Raw genomic sequence first — 21,179 nt, 5'->3', positions numbered from 1 at the left:
TAACTCAGTGCACGTAAAATAATTTGATATGTTATGTAAGTATAGTTTAATTTAAATACAGTTTTATTATGACTAAAATCAAGAAGCTGCATTAGTGTCCTAAAAATCTAGGTATCCTTTAGTATGATACACTTTACATCACTTTTTGAGCAAATTTATGTTTTCTTATAAGAAGTTAGGAAATGACTACCCCCTTTTAAAAAATGCAATTTTGCTAGGATCAAAAGCAGTATGCATAAATGCTTTACAAAAGAAAGAAAAAAGATACCCAGGAATCTAAACCAGAATCCCTACTAACAAGTTCTAATGATTAAATATAGTCATCATTTAAGAAACAAATCTACTTCATGAAAATGAAAAACAACTCTTTCATAATATATGGACAGACAGCTATATATTTGCATCAGTTAGATGGACCTCATCCAAGTTCACAGACTTTTAAAAACCCAAGGCCATTAAGTCTAAATGGAGTTAAGTAAAACAAGCAAATCAGTGCCAAACCAAGAATCCTCCAGCTTTTAATATCAAAGCAAAGTATATATACAGTTGACTGAATTACAAAAAGGTATCCCCTTTGGGCTGAGATACTGCCAAAATACACCCCCTCTAGGAGCACTAAATACAAAAAAGACATCCCTTTAAAGTCTACAGAGGGCTGGCTTTCAGCCACCAGTAGCAATACTTTGGCCAAGCACACCCTGCACAACTATTACTTCAAGGCCCTGAATAAAAAGCGTAGCTGCTATGGACTGAATGTTTGGTGTCCCTCAAAATTCTTACGTGGAAGCCCTAACCCTCAATGTGGTGGTACTTGGAGGAGTGGCTTTTGACGGGTAATTAGGGTGGGAGTAAGTCATGAGTGTGGAACCCTCACGATGGGACCTTGTCCACCATGTCAGGAGATAGCCAAGAGGGCTACTTCATGTTAAAGTAGCTTCAGATTTTAAGAAGTGCTTTACCTACATTATCTCATCCAATCCTCACACAATGCCACAGGTCAGTTGGAAAGGTTTATTATCCCTATTTATTAATGAGGATATTGAGACAGAGTGATTAAGTGATTCAGATGAGGTCATGTTCAGTTTAGAAGTGTCAGAATTAGGTTTAAAACCAGTTATCTCTCCGCTGCATAAAGTTCATTTAAAATAAAAATGTATTAAAATCAAGTATCTGAAATTCTATTACCTGGATGATACAAAAATATTCCATAAGGCAAAAGTCCCTAATTATTTTATGCTGAAAAGCTGCAAATGAGCAAAACCGCAGGCAGGTGGGAATTTTTTCCCCAGGACCTTCACCCAGATGATGGTTCTTTTTACTTTGAATTTGTAGCTGGGATTCTCAAAAAGCTACACATTACTGAGGGGCAAGAACTGGAGACTAGTTATTATCTGAATATTCAAGATACTTACTTTAACAAGATGTGTGGTCATGCCCATTTCTCTACCAAAAATACGCTTAAGATGGTTTCATTCATGCATGCATTAATTCATTCAACAAATATTTATTTAGTCCCTACCATGCCGCGCTTTTTCCAACCTCTAGAGAAGACATCTTAATGAAAGCCACAGGCCTCACTTCCTATACTGCTCCGGGACATAGCTCTAAGGCAGCTCAAACTTCCCTGAAGACAAGATGAGAGTGAACCACAAAGAACCACACTAGAGCCTGCCAATAAAACTAGCTAATTACATTCCACCTGTTAAAATCCAATTAAAGGGAAAAATAAGTCATACATAAGAACATTTTTGCAATCTAAATGACTTAATAGTTATGATTTGGTACGTATTAGGTTGGTGCAAAAGTAATTGTGTTTTTTGCAATTATTTGTAACCTTTTAAATCGCAATTACTATTATATCTAATATTCCAAAACAAATATGCAATTTCTTAACTGACATGCCATCTTCCACTAAAAAATTAAAATGGTAACCTGGTACAAATTTTCACACTAATCACAACTTCCCTTCATATGCTAGCATGCACATTTTCTTCTTTTTTGTGCCTTGACTTCAAACTGTGTGTATGTGTGTGTGAAACAGAGATTTGGTTTTAATATATTCGCACTTAAATGCAAAAGGGAGAAGTGGAAAAGGGAAGAAGTAAATGGAATCATAAAACTGGTGGAATAACTACATTGTACAAATTATAAAACCATTCTTGCTAGCAGCATCAAAAATCTTTAACACTTTATTTGCATACCTAGCTATTTACCTTACTCTTCAGAAAGTAAACTTATTTTTGGTAAATCTAAAAAAGCTTATGTTTTAAAGGATTTTCTTTTTAACAAACTCATGTTTACTTCTAAAATAAATCTTGTGAGATAAGCTCCAGGATGAAATTAATCAAATATAACTACTTTATGTTAGCTGGGTCTGCGTAAGTCACATTTTAAAGTGTTTTCATTTAGCATTATAGCCAAGACAAAATTTTAATGGACTACATGTTGAAAACTAGAATTCCACGTGACTTTAATGGACATAGTTTTATATTCTTCTGTTGTGGGAAAAAATGAGATACTCAAGAATGACAACTAAAAGTCTAAGTGATTCTTCACTAATCCAATTCCTAAACCAACATCAAAATTTTTCCAGTATGTTGAATACGTAAATTTTACAACTAAGTATATCTTAAATGTATAAAAGCACCTTTTTTTCTTACAGTCACACAAGCATATTTACTTATTTACAACATGGAACTGAACATAGTCTGTTAATAGTGCTTTCAGGTAGCCAGAATCTAAAAATTATACATTAAAAAGAACTAAACTAGGTTAAATACAAGATAAAAGATAATGGTTTCAAATTTACTTCACAAGTAATTATAAAGACAATGAAGAGAAAAGCAAATCTCTTGTTTTTTGTCTTGTTTTGTTTTTTACTTACTAGGAAACAAGATGAACCTCTGAAAGTAATTTCAATCATATAAAGTTACTGTAAAAAAAAAACAAATAACAAACACTTCACATTTAGAAAATACCACCTCCATCTAAGTTTAGACTCAAACTCTAAAGACTACAATTTGTTTTATATAATTACAACCTCCACACAAATCAGATCAATTTTACAACCTTATGACTGAATAGATTTTATTATGAATGCCCAAAAGGACCAAGAGTAACATAAGAGTATTGGTTTTGCAATCTTTAACTCTTAGTCAAAGTTTTTTTGAGAAGTACAATAGCTGGATTAGAAACTAGAAGTTCTCAAATTTTAACTGAAGCTCTTTTTACATAAAAATCAACCTTGCATATCACCTTATCAGATACAAATTAAACTAGACAGAGAAAAATTATTTCCAAAACAGTGTTATCTCAGTGACCTGCACGCTATACATTACAGAATTACAAATGTAATATAATAATTTGTTGTTTTCTTTCCTAATCTGTGAGATTATTCATGACTGAGACCAAGCCTAATACGCATATAGACCTGAGATATTACAGACTTGGTCAACCTTCAGCCTCCTTCTTAACCAACAGAAGATGCTAAAACATGGTATGAAATAGAATGCAGGCAGATTCGGTAAATCAGTAAGATGGTTAAAAGAAAGGGGGGGTGGGGTGGACGTTATAGCAATTTTTTCTGAATAGGTGAAAGTCACCCAAGTCATGCTGATAATTTTTCTACACTAAGGGTAACAAACACATTAGAAAAACAAAGTAGAAATCTACTTACCTTGTAGTGACTGAGAAGAAAGATTTTACAGGCTTTTTACTTAAGCTAGAATGCCAAGGAAGCTTCCAATTTGAAAATACAGATTTCAAGGAAAAAAGGAGGCAGTCCAAGAAGGGTTAGTAGGAGGCGTGAATAACAGTCCTACTTGCCATAGGTAGAGGGAGAGAAAAGGTATCTTTGTGGAAATTTCCACCATCCTCTAAAGGATAGAAAAAATAATAGGATGTACCAATCAACTAACATTATACCCTGTGGGACCAGAGAGCAGAGAGCAGAGAAGCTAGCTGAAAACATTCTCATTCAAGTCAAAATTTGACTGGCCTTAGGTAAAATTATTCTTAATATTTTGTTCCCCAGCAAATTTTCATGTCTTCAGATTTACATGGGAAGGGTTTTCTTCATCCATAGAATGGACATTTCCAGATAGAAATTAATAATTTAAATTATGCAACAGTCCCAATGATTAGGGTCTCTTGGGACTATGATTTGCAATTAAGAATATTTTACCCCCACTTGAAAAATGACAAGAGCTAAAACAAAAACAGGCCAGTATAGGTATCAGAGCAACTGTGCTAATGTTTAAGGTTACTGAAGGTAAAGTACTTACAGAAGTATGCATATAAATTTCTATCAGATAGGACAAAAGCCAATTCAGTAAGTTCACTCACCTTATTGAAAACTGTCCCTATAAAATCAAACCCAAATCAGTATGTTATCTTCAATTAGATTAAACTTCTATCTCAAATACTAAAGAAAAAAAACACAAACTCTCTGTATAAACACATAGTGACCCTAGACAATTTCAAATTCAAAATCATTTGAAGAGTAAAAAAACAAAATGCCACTGCTCTCAAAACCGAACAGCAGAGCCCACACTGGATCCTCTTACTGAGCACAGTACTATTGCATCCAACATACCACAGATACTCTCATCAGTTTCACATAAACTTTGACAGCTGACTTTCAAGTTCCTAGAAAACTGATCCCCAAAGTTTAGTCATCTTAAAGTATTACAATTTCAAAGAACAAATCATGGAGAGCTAAAGAAAACAAATATATAGAAGCCATATGTCATTGGTTAAAATGACATATTTAGACATGTAAAGAATTAAAGAATGTTGATAATGACTGAAGCTGGCTGATGGGTTCAAAAGAGTTCTCACACACTTTTACGTATGTTCAAAATTTTCCAAGTAAAATTATTTTCTTTTTATTGACTGACAACAGGTCAAATTTTAAATTCCAAAATGTGAGTTTTTGTTAGATGCTTATAAATGGTAAGGAGAGAAAAACAAGGTAACAATAAGTGGCGATTAGGTGTTTTAATAAATAACAATCCCTGTAAGATAGAATCAGCCCTAACTTACATTTTAAAAAATTGAGAATCTGAAGGGTAAATTTTTCTGAGACCATAAAAGAGCTTAAGTGAGATTCACGACCAAAGAAGGGAGGGAGAAATGGGGAGGAGAGGGGAAGGGGAAAAAAAGGAAGTCAATAGGATACTTAAAGGAAAGAAGGAAAAAAACACCATTGTACTAATACACAAAAGACAAAATTAGACAAAACAATTTCTAGAAAACACCAAAAGTTAAGATTCTTGTAAAATTATCCATAACGAGTATTCAAGGGATAAAAAAAAGACAAAAATACACTGTTCTTAAAAATATACAATTCTGTATCTGTAACTACTATTTTGTGTATTTTACTCTAGCTCCAACATACCAAATCCTGAAGAAATTCCATTTCTGCCATGAACCAGCTAAATACACACACACACACACACACACACACACACACACACAACCAAAATTCCCCTAAATTTAAGTTAGTTATCTAACCACAAGTTTGAATACATTAAGAAAAGACTCTCAAAGTGTCTTAACATGTTTACAGTGGTATTTTATATTTGTAATACAGCAGACTTTGGTATATATATTCATTATATTTCAAGTTCACTGTACAAGTACATTACTCCAACCCTCCAGTGTTACTGTGTGAAAACCTATTTTAAAGTATATAGACCTCAAAAAATGCTAGTTTCCCTCCTCACATCCTAACTGACAAAAATCTTGGTTCCTAAATTTGTATATAAAGTCAGAGTAGAAGAACACTAATTCTAGTACAGACCACTGATCTTCAGAAAGAAACAATCAGTTGAAAACTAGATATTAACAACTACTACGTGGTAACTTTATTCAGAAAAATCTATCATGGAAACAAATCAACTTCAAGGGAAGATCGTTTGAATATTAGAGGCCCATTAACACATCTTGACAAATACTAAAGACACCATCTGATATTCTCTTCTACAACTGATTAATAAAAGCATCATACTTTCCTATAAATGTGCTCAATGTAGTCACTATATAAAAGTCACAAAGAAGATGACTAAAATTCAACTTTCTTATAAGATCAATGTACAAGGTCATTTCAGTCTTGGAAGCTAAGCCAATTAAATCTTAACCATGACAGTAAAGAAGCAAACTCCAGCATCTTGCATAATGATTAACTGTCATTAATTCCATTCAATCTGAATAGCACATTCATTAAAGCCTCCCTTTTCCTAATATGCATGTTACATTAGGTAAAGTGATGGGGAGGGATAGCTTCCATAAGGCAAATCTTGGTTATGTTAGGCAAGCTGTAAAAAAATCCATATACCTTCTCAAAGTCACTATCCAATTACATGATTGAAAGATGCCTTAAGCCACGACAGTTGACTCTTAACACAGACTTGAACTGCACGGGTCCCTTATATGTGAACTTTTTTCAATAAATACTCTAAATACATTTTTTCTTCTTTACGATTTTCTTGATAGCATTCTTTTCTCTAGCTTACTTTATTGTAAGAATACAGTATATAATACATACAACATATAAAGTATGTTTTATCAGTCAGGCTACCAATCAACAATAGGGTATTAGTAGTTAAGTTTTTGGGGAATCAAAGCTATACATGGATTTTTAACTGTGCTGCAGGGTTGGCACCCCTACACCTCGTGTTGTTCAAGGGTCGACTATATTTAACATTTAACGTTCTCTGCAATTATAAACCATATATGGCTTAGTGGTTAAGAGCTCAGTCTACATATTCTCTGAGTTTGAATCTCAGCAATATTACTTGCTCAGTGACTTGAGCAACAAGTTACTTATCCTCTCTGTGCCTCAGTTTCATCAATTCTAAAGTGAATATTATAATAGTATAATCTCTTCTGCTATAACATGTATCTTTACTTTGAATTACCTCCTACAGAATTGCTGAGGAGGAGAAATAATGTAGAAATAGTGTGGAAGTCATGTTGGTTCATATGTAATTTATTCCAACAGAAATAAAGTGAAATCTTTAGCAATACATAAATATCTTAAGAAAAAACCTGAATGTTTACAGGATTGCTTTCCTTTAATGCAAAGAGTATCTGATTTAATGACTGCAAGAACTAATGTGCTTTTTCCAGCATGTTAGGTATCTGACAATCTGCAAGTACAGATGAAGAAACTGCAAAGACATTTCCCCCTGCATTAAAACAATGAAGTAATGAAGAAAGCTACATCTTGCATCAGTACTGATAAAAATGTTGTTTATTAGAAGCTAAAAAAAAAAAAAAGCAAAAATAACAAACAAACAGGCCTACATCTCAAAGAAGGAAGCATAAGCTCCAGAGTTAGTCCCACAAAAGAGACTGTGATGCTAACATGAAAACACCAGCACATATTTAACCTTGCTAGTATTTTCATTAGGGTTACTACCAATTTTGTTAGTATTCTGGTTACCAAGTTCCACAGGTTTTGAATGGTGCATCCCAATCCTATTCCAACTACCCCCAACCCCTGTTATTTCAGCCCTGGTATTTTTTGCAGAAGTCATTTTGGCACAAGTACCTATACCTATCTAGTAATTGTGAGAATCGTGAGAATTAAATTCTGTTAATACACACGTCAAAGAGAACGTGGCACACAATAAATCTTAGCTATTGCTAGTATCTATTATAACTCAAAATAATTAACTTCAACTGAAAAGCATCCCAATTATCAATATATTTTTCCCCTACCTCAAGAGCCATAGATCACCTCACCACCACTGTATATAAAATCTGACGCCCTAAACCCCCCGCATCAAATACAAGACACCTGAAAATAGATTAAGAACCTTAAGTCCACCAAATGTCTTAGTAAACTAAAAAAATAACCCACTCACTTCTGGCTACAGGCAATACCTCATAATAAGGGAAATTATTCTGAAATGCTTTGGATTTTATGTCTGTTTGATGTCTATTAATTTTCACAGCAATTTGACCTAAGAAAATGAGTTGGTGATATTAATCATTTCATAGTTTGTTTATATAATTTTCTTGAATAATTAATCTTTTTCTCCATTGTAGATACCAATGAGATTCTTTAAATTAGAGTCCCTTGTTTCTAGAAAAGACGTTGACATCCCATTTCAAAGTGATTAAACTACTGTATTACTATCAGGATTAATTTTTTTGTTTTTTTCATTTAACATCAAATCAACACTTTTTTAAAAATGCTTCATATTAAAACATTTTTTATACATGTATATGTGTATTTATAAGCTCTAAGATGTAATGATTTTTATCCAAATTTTGAAGCTCAAAGATTATACAGACTGGATTCAACAAGGTATTACATATAGGATTTTAAGATATTTATATTACTTTATGAGACAAGTGTTTTCACTAGAAACAAAATCCAAATACCTCACCAGAGGCCTAATTATGTAAAACTCCCATAGCTTTAAAAGATTTAGAGTCATGAGCCACTTAACGATGCAGTGCATCCCGAGAAATGTGTCAGTAGGCAATTTTGTCGTTGTGCAAAATCAAGAATGTGCTTACAAAAACCTAGGTGGTATAACCTACCACACACCTCGGGCATATGGTATAAGAAAAAATGATTCTGCCTCTATCCTTCAATGTTTGTGGCTGAGACATCCCTGTAATAAAAGACAGATTAGTAGAAAAACAAAAGTTTAGTAACATGTATACCTCCTATACACATAGGAGAAACCCAGGAAAACTGAGTAACTTGCCAAAATGGCTGAAGGCACCACTTTAAATACAATCTTCAGCTGAAGACCAAAGGAAAAAAACGTTGGGAATGGGGAATCAGTTATGTGGTTACCAGGAAAAGCATGGGTATAAACAAGGGTAAGGTTGTTATGTAGATTTAAGTCTTCAAGTCTTCCCCATGGATAAGAGGCACCCCCCTCTTCTTCATACAGACACCCTTAAAAATGAAAAGTTCCCTTACAAACGTAAATGTCTTTTAAAAGGGTAATTTTTACTTGGTTTTCAGAGTTTCTCCCATGTCTGCTGTTTCTTAAAATTAACCAGCCTAAGATAATCCTTACGCCAAAGAGACATATTGTGGGGTGACAAATCTTGTTTCTCTACAGCCCTAGGCTACAAACCTGTACAGCATGTTACTGTACTGAATACAGTAGGGAACTGGAACACAATGGTTATCTGTGTAATGCATTGAGCTACAACATTAAGACAGCTATGAGGTCACTAGGCAATAGGAATTTTTCAGCTCCATTATAATCTTATGGGAATACCCTCACATATATGGTCTGCTGTTGACCAAAACATCATATATAGCATGACTGCACTATTTAGTTTATAAATAAAAATTCCACACCAATGAAGTCATTCATCAAACAAAATCTTATTAGGCTATGAAAAAATCTTTTTCAGTTCTGAAGCAATACATTTATCTATAATAAGACATAACTAATTGAGACTTCATCAGTTTTTCATCTTTCCATAACATATATAGAAAATCCAGCGCTTCACTTCTCTCTAAAACTGCAATTTTTATAGAATATAAATTACTAAAAGACTGATGGGATAAGTCTGCTTAAAAGAACTCTGAGAAATAAATACAAAGACCCACATGCAACAGAGACAACAAAACTTAAGAGCATGAACATTAGATAGTTATATAACCTTAGAAGTCATCGGTTAAAAAAAAAAAAAAAAAATCATTTGGTGTCCTCTACCAAAAGAATCCACTTTACAAAATTCCCAATTGCAATCTTCTAAAACTTCCAGAGACAGGAAATTCTCTACTTCACAGAGCATAATTCAATTACATATATTAATCTTGGACAATCCAACTAAATCTTTAAGGAATCAAAAAAAAAAAGAAAACACTAATTCACAGACAAAATCATCTTTAAAAATCTAAAACCAAGAGTGTTTTATGAAATTAGTCCGTTAGGATCCATATATTCTTAACAGCTTTTTTTTTTTTACTGTTGTCTTTATTTTGTTTTTTACTTTGTATTTTGTCCCAACAGCTTTTAAGCCAAAGACTCACTAGAAATCTACACACAAGTAGGTTTCTGAATGTATATCCCATTACATTAGAGCTAATGAACTAATATTTGAATAAGAGGAAAAAATTATTTTAAGAGCAGGTTATGCAACTATTTTGAAAATAAATTAATGATATTGCTCCTCTTAGAGTTAAAAGAGATACGGAGGTAACTCAAATTGGACAACGAAAAATACAAACTGCCTGACAATTATCTTCATAAGAAATAGTCAGAAAATAATAAAAGAAATGTGTACTGAGGTTTTAACAACATAACTTTGGCAGAAAATAAAAATAGATATCAGGCTTACTAATGATTATAATTTATTTGATGAAAAGATTAAGACGTTTTCATTTAACAAACATTTTTTAAGTATCGTTCACTGTGAAAAGTTCGAGAGGTACAAAGATAAATAAAACTATTATCTAAATATTCTGGACATTTATCTTTCAAGTACACAAAAACTATTAAAAACATTTTAAAGAATACAGGTGTGAAAGAGAGATACTTTATAATATAAAAAATATTTGGATTGGCACAAAAGTAATTATGGTTTAAAAGATTTTTAAAAAAAATTGCAAAGACCGCAATTATTTTTGCACCAACCTAATAGATTAGTTCAGCTAGGTCAATATGAGAAAAAAGAAAAACTTAGTTTCCTTTTCTATTAATTCACAAACAGAAAAAAAAAATTCTGATTTTTCAACTCCCAAATGATTTCTCGGTTTAAAAGGAACCAATTCTAATGGAAACAAGACTGTATACCGGAAGGAGCCTACATGATCAATTCTATTACTTCTAAGAAACTATAAGGATTTTAAAATTTATCCAAATTTCTTTTAATTATCCACATTAATGAACAATCTAACAATATCTACTTGTGATCTATACAAATGTTCATATACTTTGAAATACTTATTTCTCTTCTAGAAATTTCAGTGCACAAAGATGCCTAGACACATTTTAATGACAAAAAAAAAAAAACCAAGAAAACATTAACTCAAAAATAATTCATCTCCTACATTGAAAACTACAAAACATTGATGAAATAAATTAAGGAAGACAAATTAAAAGACATTCTATATTCGTGGACTGGGAAACTCAATACTCCCCCAAAGTGATCTACAGATTCATTCAACCACCTCCTCATCAAAATCCCAGCCTGCTTTTTTACAGAAATTGACAAGCTGATCTTTAATTCACATGGAAATGTAAAGGACCTAAAACAGCCAAAATAATCTTGAAAAAGAAGACAAAAGTACATACATCCCTATTCTAAAACTTACTACAAAGCTACAGTAATCAAGACAGTTTGGAAGTGGTATAAGAATACACTTATAAATCAATAGGAAAAAAAATAAGAATCTAGATAAATCCTTACCCTTATGTCAAGTGATTTTTGACAAAGGTGCCAAGGCAATTCAGTGGGAAACAATACCCTTTTCAACAAACAGCAGTGAGACAACTGGATATCCAAATACAAAATTATGAATTTAGACCCCTATCTTATTATTCTCTCACAGCATACAAAAAATTAACTTAAAATGAATCATAGGCCTAAATTTAAGAGCTAAAACTTTATAAGACATCTTGAACATAGGATGTGAAGTTCTAAAATGAGACTGTGATAATGCCTGCACAGCTCTGTAAACGTACTAAAAATCACTTAATTGTATACTTAAAACAAGTATACAATTAAAACAAGTATACATGAATTTCATGGAATATAAATTATACCACAATAAAGATGTTTAAAAATAAGTCACTTGTAAAAAATCACAATGGCGGTTAAACAAATTCCAAGAATTACACAGTATATTGCAGAGCTAATAAGGCTAATAGCTACATAGAAATTAAAAAATTGTAAGGTATGAATATGATGACTATAACTAAAATTACAAATATTACAATAGCAAATAGTTATAATAGCATTTAATGTGCTACAAATTATTTTACCTGCTTTACAAGTATTCATTCATTTAATCTTTACTACAATGTAGGTTCTCCCTACATTGGGGAAACTAAGACACTAAGAAGGTAAAAAAAACTTCTAAGAAGTTAAAAAAAAAAAAAAAAAACTTGTTCAAGATCACAACATGGCGTTGGGATAATGAACAGTATTTTTTCCTCTTCACATAAATATCTTTAACATTACTATTATATAATTATGAATTTGAAAAGGAGAACCGTGGACATCATTGTTTGCCTATCCAACATCCATCTACCCTTCCAATGTCTTAACCAGATTTTTGTGTATCCACCCCACCCCATACAGCCCAGGTAGTTCAGAGAAACTGACTCCATCCTTAGGTACAGCAGTTAGTCCTGGTTTCCTACAACCAATCCGTGTATTTCAATGTCTACAGTCATTGATTCAGTGGTCCAATCAGCACTCTTCTTTGGAAGACAGATGTTAGGACAGAGAGGCGCTCTCTCCCAAGAGATGCGAACAAAAATACATATGGCCCCAACTGCCACTGGCAGCCATACTACATCCATGAGAGGAACAGTAACAAATTGAAGCTGACATCACAGAAAGCAGAACAAAATGGAAAGAAACTGGTCTTTAATATTATTGTTACTGTAAGTCTTGCCCTACCTTTGGACTTCCAAATAAATGAATCTATAAATCCTTTTTACTGTGTTTAAAACTAGTTCAGGTTTCCTACTACTTATAACTTGAATTACCAACTGATATGGATGGAAGCCTATTAACAAGTATATTTCTAGAATGGATTACTCTTAACCCTTAAACTCATGAAAGCAGGTATTAAGGAGGGAATAATTCCAGATACACGTATCAGAATAAAAATATGTTCAATGATTATCTTTTCAATTAAGGTTCATATAAAAACTTGAAAAGTAACTACCTATGGATTTATGTCCCACACAGTACTTTTTAATATTTTAATGTTTTAAAATGTTATTTTCTAAGCTACAGATTTCCAATTCTTCCTGAAAAATCAAAAGATATTACACCATTAGGTCCATGTTACTGTAGCACAACAATCAGCTAGAATGGAATAGCAAGCAGCTGCTCCTTTAAGTCTACAAGTACACCCTCTGCACACAGTCAATACAAACGGAGCCTCTGTGTGATGTGCTCAACTCCTGTAGGTATGAAGATGCTGCACCATTAATATTTAGCAGGACCTATATCAAAAGCCATATAATCAGTACAGTAGTCCCACCTTATCCACAGGGAATGTGTCCCAAGACCCCCAGTGGATGACTGAAACCAAGGATAGTACCAAACCCTACATAAGAGGTCTGACAATTAAGTTCTCAAACTTTGTTACAACGATGTTGCTAACCTTTTTTTGATATCAGAAGGATTACTCATTATGAAATTGTACCAACTGGACAAATAGCTAACCAAGTTTACTATTTGAAAGTGCTGACAAGGCTGCGTGAAAAAGTTAGACGACCTGAACTTTTCGCCAACAATTCATGGCTCTTGCATCACGACAATGCACCAGCTCACATGGCACTGTCTGTGAGGGAGATTTTAGCCAGTAAACTAATAACTGTATTGGAACACCCTCCCTACTCACCTGACCTGGCCCCCAATGACTTTTTTCTTTATCCGAAGATAAAGGAAATATCGAAAGGAAGACATTTTGATGACATTCAGGACATCAAGGGTAATACGATAGCTCTGATGGCCATTCCAGAAAAAAAGTTCCACAATTGCTTTGAAGGGTGGACTAGGTGCTGGCATCGGTCCATAGCTTCCCAAGGGGAGTACTTCGAAGGTGACCATAGTGATAGCCAGAAATGACGTATGTACAACTTTTTCTAGGATGAGTTCGCGAACTTAATTGTCCAACATCGTATGCTATATTTTTCCTATAACACTTTTTTAAACTACTTTTGCACTTTGAGGCCATTATTAAGTAAAATTAGGGTTACTTGAATACAAGCATTGCAATACTGACTAATAAAAGAGACAGCTACTAAACAACTAACAGTGGGAGGGGTTAAAACTTATGAATTGCTTATTTCTGGAATTTTCCATTTATTATTTTGGGACCACAATTGACTGCAGATAAACTGAAACTGCAGAAAGCAAAACTGGGGATAATGTGGGAATACTGTAATTAAAACTTATAATCCATCTTTTAAGGTTTAACATTGTAAGTAAAATCTGATACTTTTTAAGCAAAAAAAAAAAATGTCATGAAAACATGTATCAGCCACCAGAGCATGAGAAACACTCATCTTGAATTAAGCAGCACTGAAAACCTTTAAAATACCTGATGGAAAAAGCCTTAAACTCAGCATCAAGTTCCTGGAAACATGCCAATATATTTATTATTCTGGGTCCAAAAGTCTGACAAATAACGTTAGCATAAGACTAAAACAAAATAAAATGGTTTTAAATTGCAACTAGAAAAACGTAAAAGTTGACCAGAAATTTGAAGCACTTGAACACATAAGTGAACTATTAATCACAAACCTTACCTATAAAACAGATTTGCGAAACACATTACAAGGGTGGTCAATTTCAAAGGTATTTATAACAGAGTAAGGCCAAGATACTTTAGCAAAGTTGGGAGCAAAGTTGTACAGAAAGACCTCTGGAGTTATATGGCTCGACCACTAATTTGGACAATCCTGGGGAGAGGTTAATTTTAAACTTTATTATTTAAAGTAGGTAAAATGTAATCAGTAAAAAAGAATCAGTAAAACATAATCTTTTAATAAAATGCCTGAAAAATAGGAAAAAGTTGTAATAGCTATAAATAATAGTTTGAACTTTCTAATGAAAAATCCAGTGAAGACAGGATGAAAGAGGAGCACACATGAGGATTCAGTGATATCGGTAATATATTGCTTAAGCTAGATGGAAGGTTTACAGGGCTTATGTTGTCCTAGTATTTCATTACTTATTATAGTATTTCATGTTATTCTTCTGCCTGCATCCCATTTTTCATTTTAATTTTAATCCAATGTACTGACAATAAAAAAAGTTAATGATCAACTTTCTGCATTCACATTCTGAGTGAAAAAAAACAACTGAAGGACCAAATGTGTTTTGTATTGTTTTAATTTTAAGGTCTTCTTTAAGCCATTTTTTCAAAGCTATCCGAAAGTTAAATAAGAAATGAAATGTAATCATGGAGGTTTCACCATCAACATTTAGCAGCACCAATGATTTCTGTGTCCTTACATTGGGGAAAGCTATACCTAAGCTATAAATACTTGAGTAGGGGAGCAAACAATTATACATCAAGTCAAGAGGCAGATATATTCCTGGAAAGGTGGCCAGTCTCAGAATCATCAAATTGTAGACCATCTATTTAAGCTGTCAGTGCCTGTTTCCTTTTCTAGAGAGTGAGATACAGGCATACTTAGGAGACATTGTGGGTTCAGTTCTAGACCACTGCAATAAAGTGGGTTGTAATCTTTTTGCCGGTGGAGGGTATTACCTTCAATTTGTAGAAAAGGCAACACCTGTGAAGCGCAATCAAGCAAAGCACAGTAACATGAGGTGTGCCCACATGAGGGAAGAATTAAAAAATATATGTACAACACCTGACCCATTCACACAGTAAATAGCAGTAACTTTTTAACATCACTTATTATTAATGCGATTCCCTTCCTTGAGATTAAAGGCTAGGGCTTACAACTATCAATTAGGAAATATTTAGGTGCAGCTGCATTAACATCCAGATGGATTAGCTCACCAGATTCCCAACATTTCGGTTCCCAAGGTTTTCTGAAGACTGGCCAAGACCCTAGATATCCACGAAGAAGTATGAAAAGTATGTACAGGAGAATGAAGAGAGAGGAACTAATCTAATCATCTCTGCAACTTGCTCTGCTCTACATGAGAAGAGAATGATGGTGATGAGGAGGTGTAACTGAACAGATTTTTCCCTCTCCTTCTAGCCAAACATCCATTACCCTGAAAAGCAGCTGTGAAGAACTTAACCAATAACCTTAAAATCTCTACCAGGCCTACAGTTCTGGGCAGCATATAAGCAAACCATTACTAGACAATTTGAATTTTCCTTAATGAGAAAACGTAAGTGACTCATGTTTGGTCATTCACAGGACATATTCTAAATAACAGAGGAGTTGGAATCCTCCTTCTGCCAGAGGAATGTTGTATTTCACACACAAAACAACCCATCATGGACTCGATCACTACCACAGATTTCTGTTTATCATCCAAGGCACAGGAGGTTTAGAAAAAGAAAAAAGGAAATCGAAAAGGAAAGTTTTCAAGTCTACGCTGAGGTAAAGGAATACGTCAATTTACCATTTATCTCCTTGAGATTCACAAACTTTTAAAGTCCCCAGACACACCAGATATCCAAAATGTTGATAATTGTTGCAATTGATGATCGATACCAGTGTTCCTTATACTAGTCTATTTTTGTGCACATTTGAACATTTCCATAACATATAGTTAAAAATATATGTGTATGACAAAAACAAAAAACAAAAAAAAAAAAAACAGAGTAGAGAAATACCCTCTATTCAAAGATTTCATATTCCCAAAGTAAGTGAATTTCATCTAGCCACTTTCTCATTCTAGAAGTTGTATTGTAGGTGACTATTTAGTAAAGGTCTGGTGAAGGAAATAATTAACTGCCCTGAAATAAAATAAGTCTAACCTTGAAAACATAGAGGCAACAGTGAAAGGTGCTAAGCAATTATTACGACTACTGCTGATTAGTATTTGTTCTCATCTGTTATCTTCTAACAGGTGAGTAGGTGGTAGAGAGGAAAGTATTTTAAGATCCAATTTACTATGTATTGTTTACATTGATGGGCAACAGAGATTGGAATAAAGAAACCTAAAAAAACCCCTTAGAAATGATAATCATTTCTAAGAATGGAATAGAGGAAAAGGAAAAGTATTGCATATCTTTTAAAACTAATATTCACAGCTCCTAATATGACCAGCAACTTCTAATGACCAAATATGCTTTACTGCTAGACATAAATTTACAAAAGAAATACTGATTATACTATATCTGCCACAATCCTCTTTTCAAATTGTCATTCAATTTTCATGATTTAACCCTAAATTCATCCCAAAATTTAACATTTGTTAGTTATGCCTAAAAATAAAACTAGTCAAAATTTAAAATAAACGCTAACTTTGCAGCAAATTAATCTTTCATCAGCCCTATGAACAAAACTTTCATGTTCAAAAATTATGGCAAACTTAGGCAGACTCCAACGAGTAGGCAGGACTACCATTTACATTATTTCTCAAGTCCAAAAAATATGGTCACCAGGACTTATTCAAAATGTCAAAGAGAAATGCAAACTTACTTATACATCCCAAGGGGGGTAAAATTACAGAATTAAACTCCAGTGGAAACCCCCAAAATACTTCCGTGGCAACAATTATTTTCTCAGCACAAACGTGATCTATGTGTTCACTTTCAGAAAAGCTGGAACATCTGAGTTTACATAATTCCCCTTAAATTAAAAAATACAAGAAATTGTTGCATTTAGGTCTGCAGAAATTTCTACCCACGGAAAAAGCGATCCTTAGTTTGAGTAAAGCACATGGCTACCCTTTAACATCTTGTTCCACAACCCACCGAGAATATATGCTTGTAAAATAGTTATCTACTTACCAGGTTAAAGACAGTTTCTACAATATCCCTATTGGATACTTCTCCAACTTCAACCAACCCCGTCAACACGGCAAATTTCATTCTGATGCCCCTGATGGGGAGCCCTGGTTTCAGGGACAATGCACCCTCTTCAGCAGAGGTTTCTTCTCCTTTCCCTCCACCTCCCCCGTCATCACCTGTTGGTGGCGGGGAAGGGACATTGTCTTCACTAGCCATCGCTAGTTCACAAGCAACTCGGAGTCACTCTGAATACAGCAATCGCTGCACTAGTGACAAGCACACGCAACGCAAAGCGAAAAGGGTCACTCTCCCAAGTTGTGGAGAACCCCCAAAAGCAGTTGAAGTGGAAAGTCCTTGGCGTCGCCCTCCTCTTGGAGAATATTTGTCCAATCTCTCTCCCCGAGGCTGACAACAACGCCAAACCCTATTGGAAGATTAGATAAACGTTAAATAGGCTAGGTTTTGTTTTAGGGTGTTTGGGGGGAGAGAGGGGAATAGTTATCGTCCGTCACATAAGTTACAAAAGGGCCCCCACTCCCAGCCACCCGCTCTCCCCGGCTCGAGGAGCTGGGTTCCGAGTGAAGGCGGGTTCAAGAGGCCCCTGAACAGGTTTACTCCTCCCCCACTCTCGCAGGTTCTAGGCGCAGGGCAACCTCTCCTCACAGGTGCACGAAAAGAGAAACTGTCGCTGGGAAAGGGGCGGGGGGGTGGGATCGGAGGAAAGGAGGGGGCCCCCAAGCTACACATCGAGGTAAAAAGTTACTCCTCACCCAGATACTCCGGACTCGTCCTCACCCCCCGCCAGGGAGCCGCGAGACGGAGGTGGCGGCGGAGATCCAGGGCAGGAAAAGGCGGGGGAAGGGGGCGGTGATTATTCTCAACGCTCGGCCCAGGGGGAGGAGTGGATCACCGCTCAGGCACCTGAGGTTCAACGGGGAGAGGAGGGCAGGTGTGTCGTGGCCAGAAAGGAGGGGATGCCCGGTGGAGATGGCGAGGAGAGGAGGGAGGAGAGAGAGGTCAGTGCACCTGGTCGCAGCCTCCAAGTTTCCCTAGTCCGCTCCCCGGGAGTCCGCGGCTGCACAAAACTCTTTGGCTTCCTGGTCCGCCCCACCCCTGCGCTCAACCTTTGCAAAAACAGCCGCTGCTGGTGCTACGGCCGCCGCGGCTGAGGCTGCTGGCGGTGCTGAGGATGCTACTGGCACAGCTCGCCCCGCCGCGGATCGCACGGCTGCCCCAGTGCCCACTGAAGCTGCTCCCCGCCGCCATGACAGCGCCACGGGCTGCCAGGCGCGGCGTGCGCCTGCGCGAGCGAAGGCGGAGGCCACCGCGCGGCGGGGTGGGGACGCGCGGGTGGCCTAGGGGGTCCGGGGAGGGCTTGGGCCCCGACTTGCTGGCAGGACAGCGTGTGAGGGCGGGCACCCGAGTAGGCGCGCTGCTCAAGTAGCACCAGGTGTGTCCCCAGCCCGGCGGGGAAAGACCTTTTTTCCTAGGAGCCGACTCTTCCCCTGCCTCCCACCCCCAACCTGGGAAGGTGCTTTGGCAAGTGCTGAGGCGGTGATTCTGATGCTCCTTCTGTTAGGTTCCCGTAGGGTCCCCCTGGCGCGGACGGAACCCGCCCCACGTTGCCAAGGTGTCTTCTTGGGTTTGGAGGACACCTGAGGGACCGCTACGAGCCAGCGAGGTGGCAGCGATGGAGCCAGCGAGGCTGTTGTCCTTGTCGAAGGGGCAGAGTGCCCACCGATGACTGCTGTCAGCTGCGGCCCGCCCGCCGCGTTCAGCGAAGACTTAGAAAAAGATTTCCACTGGGATACCCCGACAGCTGCCACCGTTTGAAAGGGGGTGGGCGGGGGATGCTGTCCACGAGGAATGGAAAAGATTCCTTGCTTTGCAGCTGCCGCCCCACCAAACCTCTCCCACATTTTAAGGGAGGGAGGATTCCTGAGACAGCTGCTCCAAATAGCGTAGAGGCGGGGTTAATTTTGCCTGTAGATCTCTGAAGGGTTTGTTTTTCCCCCCCTCTCGTGATTTTCCAATGTGAAAGTTAGGTTCAACTCATTCTCAGATTAGTTTAAAAGGTAAATTAAGATTGAAACCAGCACAGATCATCATAATATGTCCTTCCCTTCCACCCCCACAATTAACAGTAAAGCATTCTTCCTGATGCATTAGTGAAAACCAAACAAATATAGAGAAAAGTGGCTTTTCACCCTTTCTGGTACTCTCTGACATTATAAGGCCTTCTGAAAAAATAATGTTTAAAAAACTCATAGTTCCCTAAAATGAAAGTGAAGCAAAAAGTGGGAGTCAAACAAAAGTTAGGAAGTACTATGGAGGAGTCAGAAGAAAAAAAATATTGGTTTGAGAGATGAAATAGTTTCCTAGAGAGTTATTTGCGATGGGCTTGAAAAGTCAACTGAATTTTAACTATCACATGGAAATTTGGGAAGAAGGAGGCAACACGAAAAGACAAGCAGAGTGTCTTTAGAAAAGTGTTACCTTTTAAAAATACTAAAGTGAATTCAGCTGCACCAAATCTCATGTGGTTGCAAATGTTCGTTAAAGATTTGTTTTCAGTAAGTGGGTTTAAATACTGCAAAGATGAGGCAGACATTTTTCTTGTGGTCTGAATTCGTGGCTCGTGCATTGCCAGGGTAAGAAGCAACATCAGTGGCTTGCCATTCCTAAAACCCCTGGAAAAAAAAATTTAAACACCCCAGGTTTATATTTCACATGGTTAAATGAATAAGTCTGGAATAAGGGAGTGTGGTGTGCCTGCAGGAGAGAGACAACTTTCACTTGACCTTTAACACATCTGTAGGGAAGGAGGTAGGGAAGCAGTAAACAATGAGGCTTCTAATAGCATTTTTGTTTCCTCAGATTTAAGCAAATAGTCCAACCCTGAGTATGTTTATACATCCAGCTTATAAGTGCTAGTAAAGTATTTGTTAACTAAATAAATATCCTCCATTATGAAGGAGAAGATGATGGTAGTGAAAATGCCCTAAACACAGTGTGTCACAATTACTCAGTATAAATGATTTAGGGCTAAGGTTTGTGTCTATCATGAATTTGCCAACTTACTGTTAACACCGTTCTGGCAAAACAAAAGGGGACATAAGACAATTATACAAATATTTCCCCCAAAACTGTCAACTATATTTTATAATTTTTCAGAATTATTCAACATCCTGCTTTATTTCGCCCCTGGTTATAGTAAAATAGCAAAAACCAGAGTTTCACTGGAGAAAGTATAAGGAAGGCCAAGGGGAAATTTTACTTCTAGCCAAGCCACAGTTTAGATACAATAGCTGTGTATTATTATTTATGTAAAAAGAATAGAACTGTGAAAGTGCTTCAGGGTACACTATACCTGTTAAGCACAGGTATAGTGCCTTCATGGCACAATACTTTGAATATTGCAGGTACTTCATGGCACAATACTTTGAATATTGCAGGTACACAAGACATACTATTTGGATTAAGTTAAAACTCTAAAGTGAACTTGCTTTAATTTTTCTGGCCTGAAAGCCCTCGCTTGAGTCTATACAACTACTATCAG

The 21,179-nt window shown here is 36.2% G+C and overlaps 1 protein-coding gene across 2 annotated transcripts in view; it reads right to left on the bottom strand.

Moving 5' to 3' along the window:
• Window positions 1-18,531, bottom strand: part of LRBA (LPS responsive beige-like anchor protein) — a 560,879-nt gene extending 542,348 nt beyond the window's left edge. For both annotated transcript variants that reach the window (XM_019722880.2, XM_019722903.2), the window contains exons 1-2: window positions 18,391-18,531; window positions 17,621-18,044 (exon numbers count right to left, since the gene is read on the bottom strand). In XM_019722880.2, coding sequence (XP_019578439.2) covers window positions 17,621-17,836 — 216 coding nt within the window. In that variant the 5' untranslated portion in view covers window positions 17,837-18,044; window positions 18,391-18,531. The remainder of the gene's footprint in view (window positions 1-17,620; window positions 18,045-18,390) is intronic.
• Between the last annotated feature and the right edge of the window lie 2,648 nt (window positions 18,532-21,179).

Source organism: Rhinolophus sinicus, linkage group LG07 (genome assembly GCF_036562045.2).
Source record: "Rhinolophus sinicus isolate RSC01 linkage group LG07, ASM3656204v1, whole genome shotgun sequence".
In the NCBI taxonomy this organism is placed as follows: domain Eukaryota; kingdom Metazoa; phylum Chordata; class Mammalia; order Chiroptera; family Rhinolophidae; genus Rhinolophus; species Rhinolophus sinicus.
The sequence above is the reverse complement of the archived record's forward strand: the minus strand, read 5'-3'. Positions and strand labels throughout refer to the sequence as shown.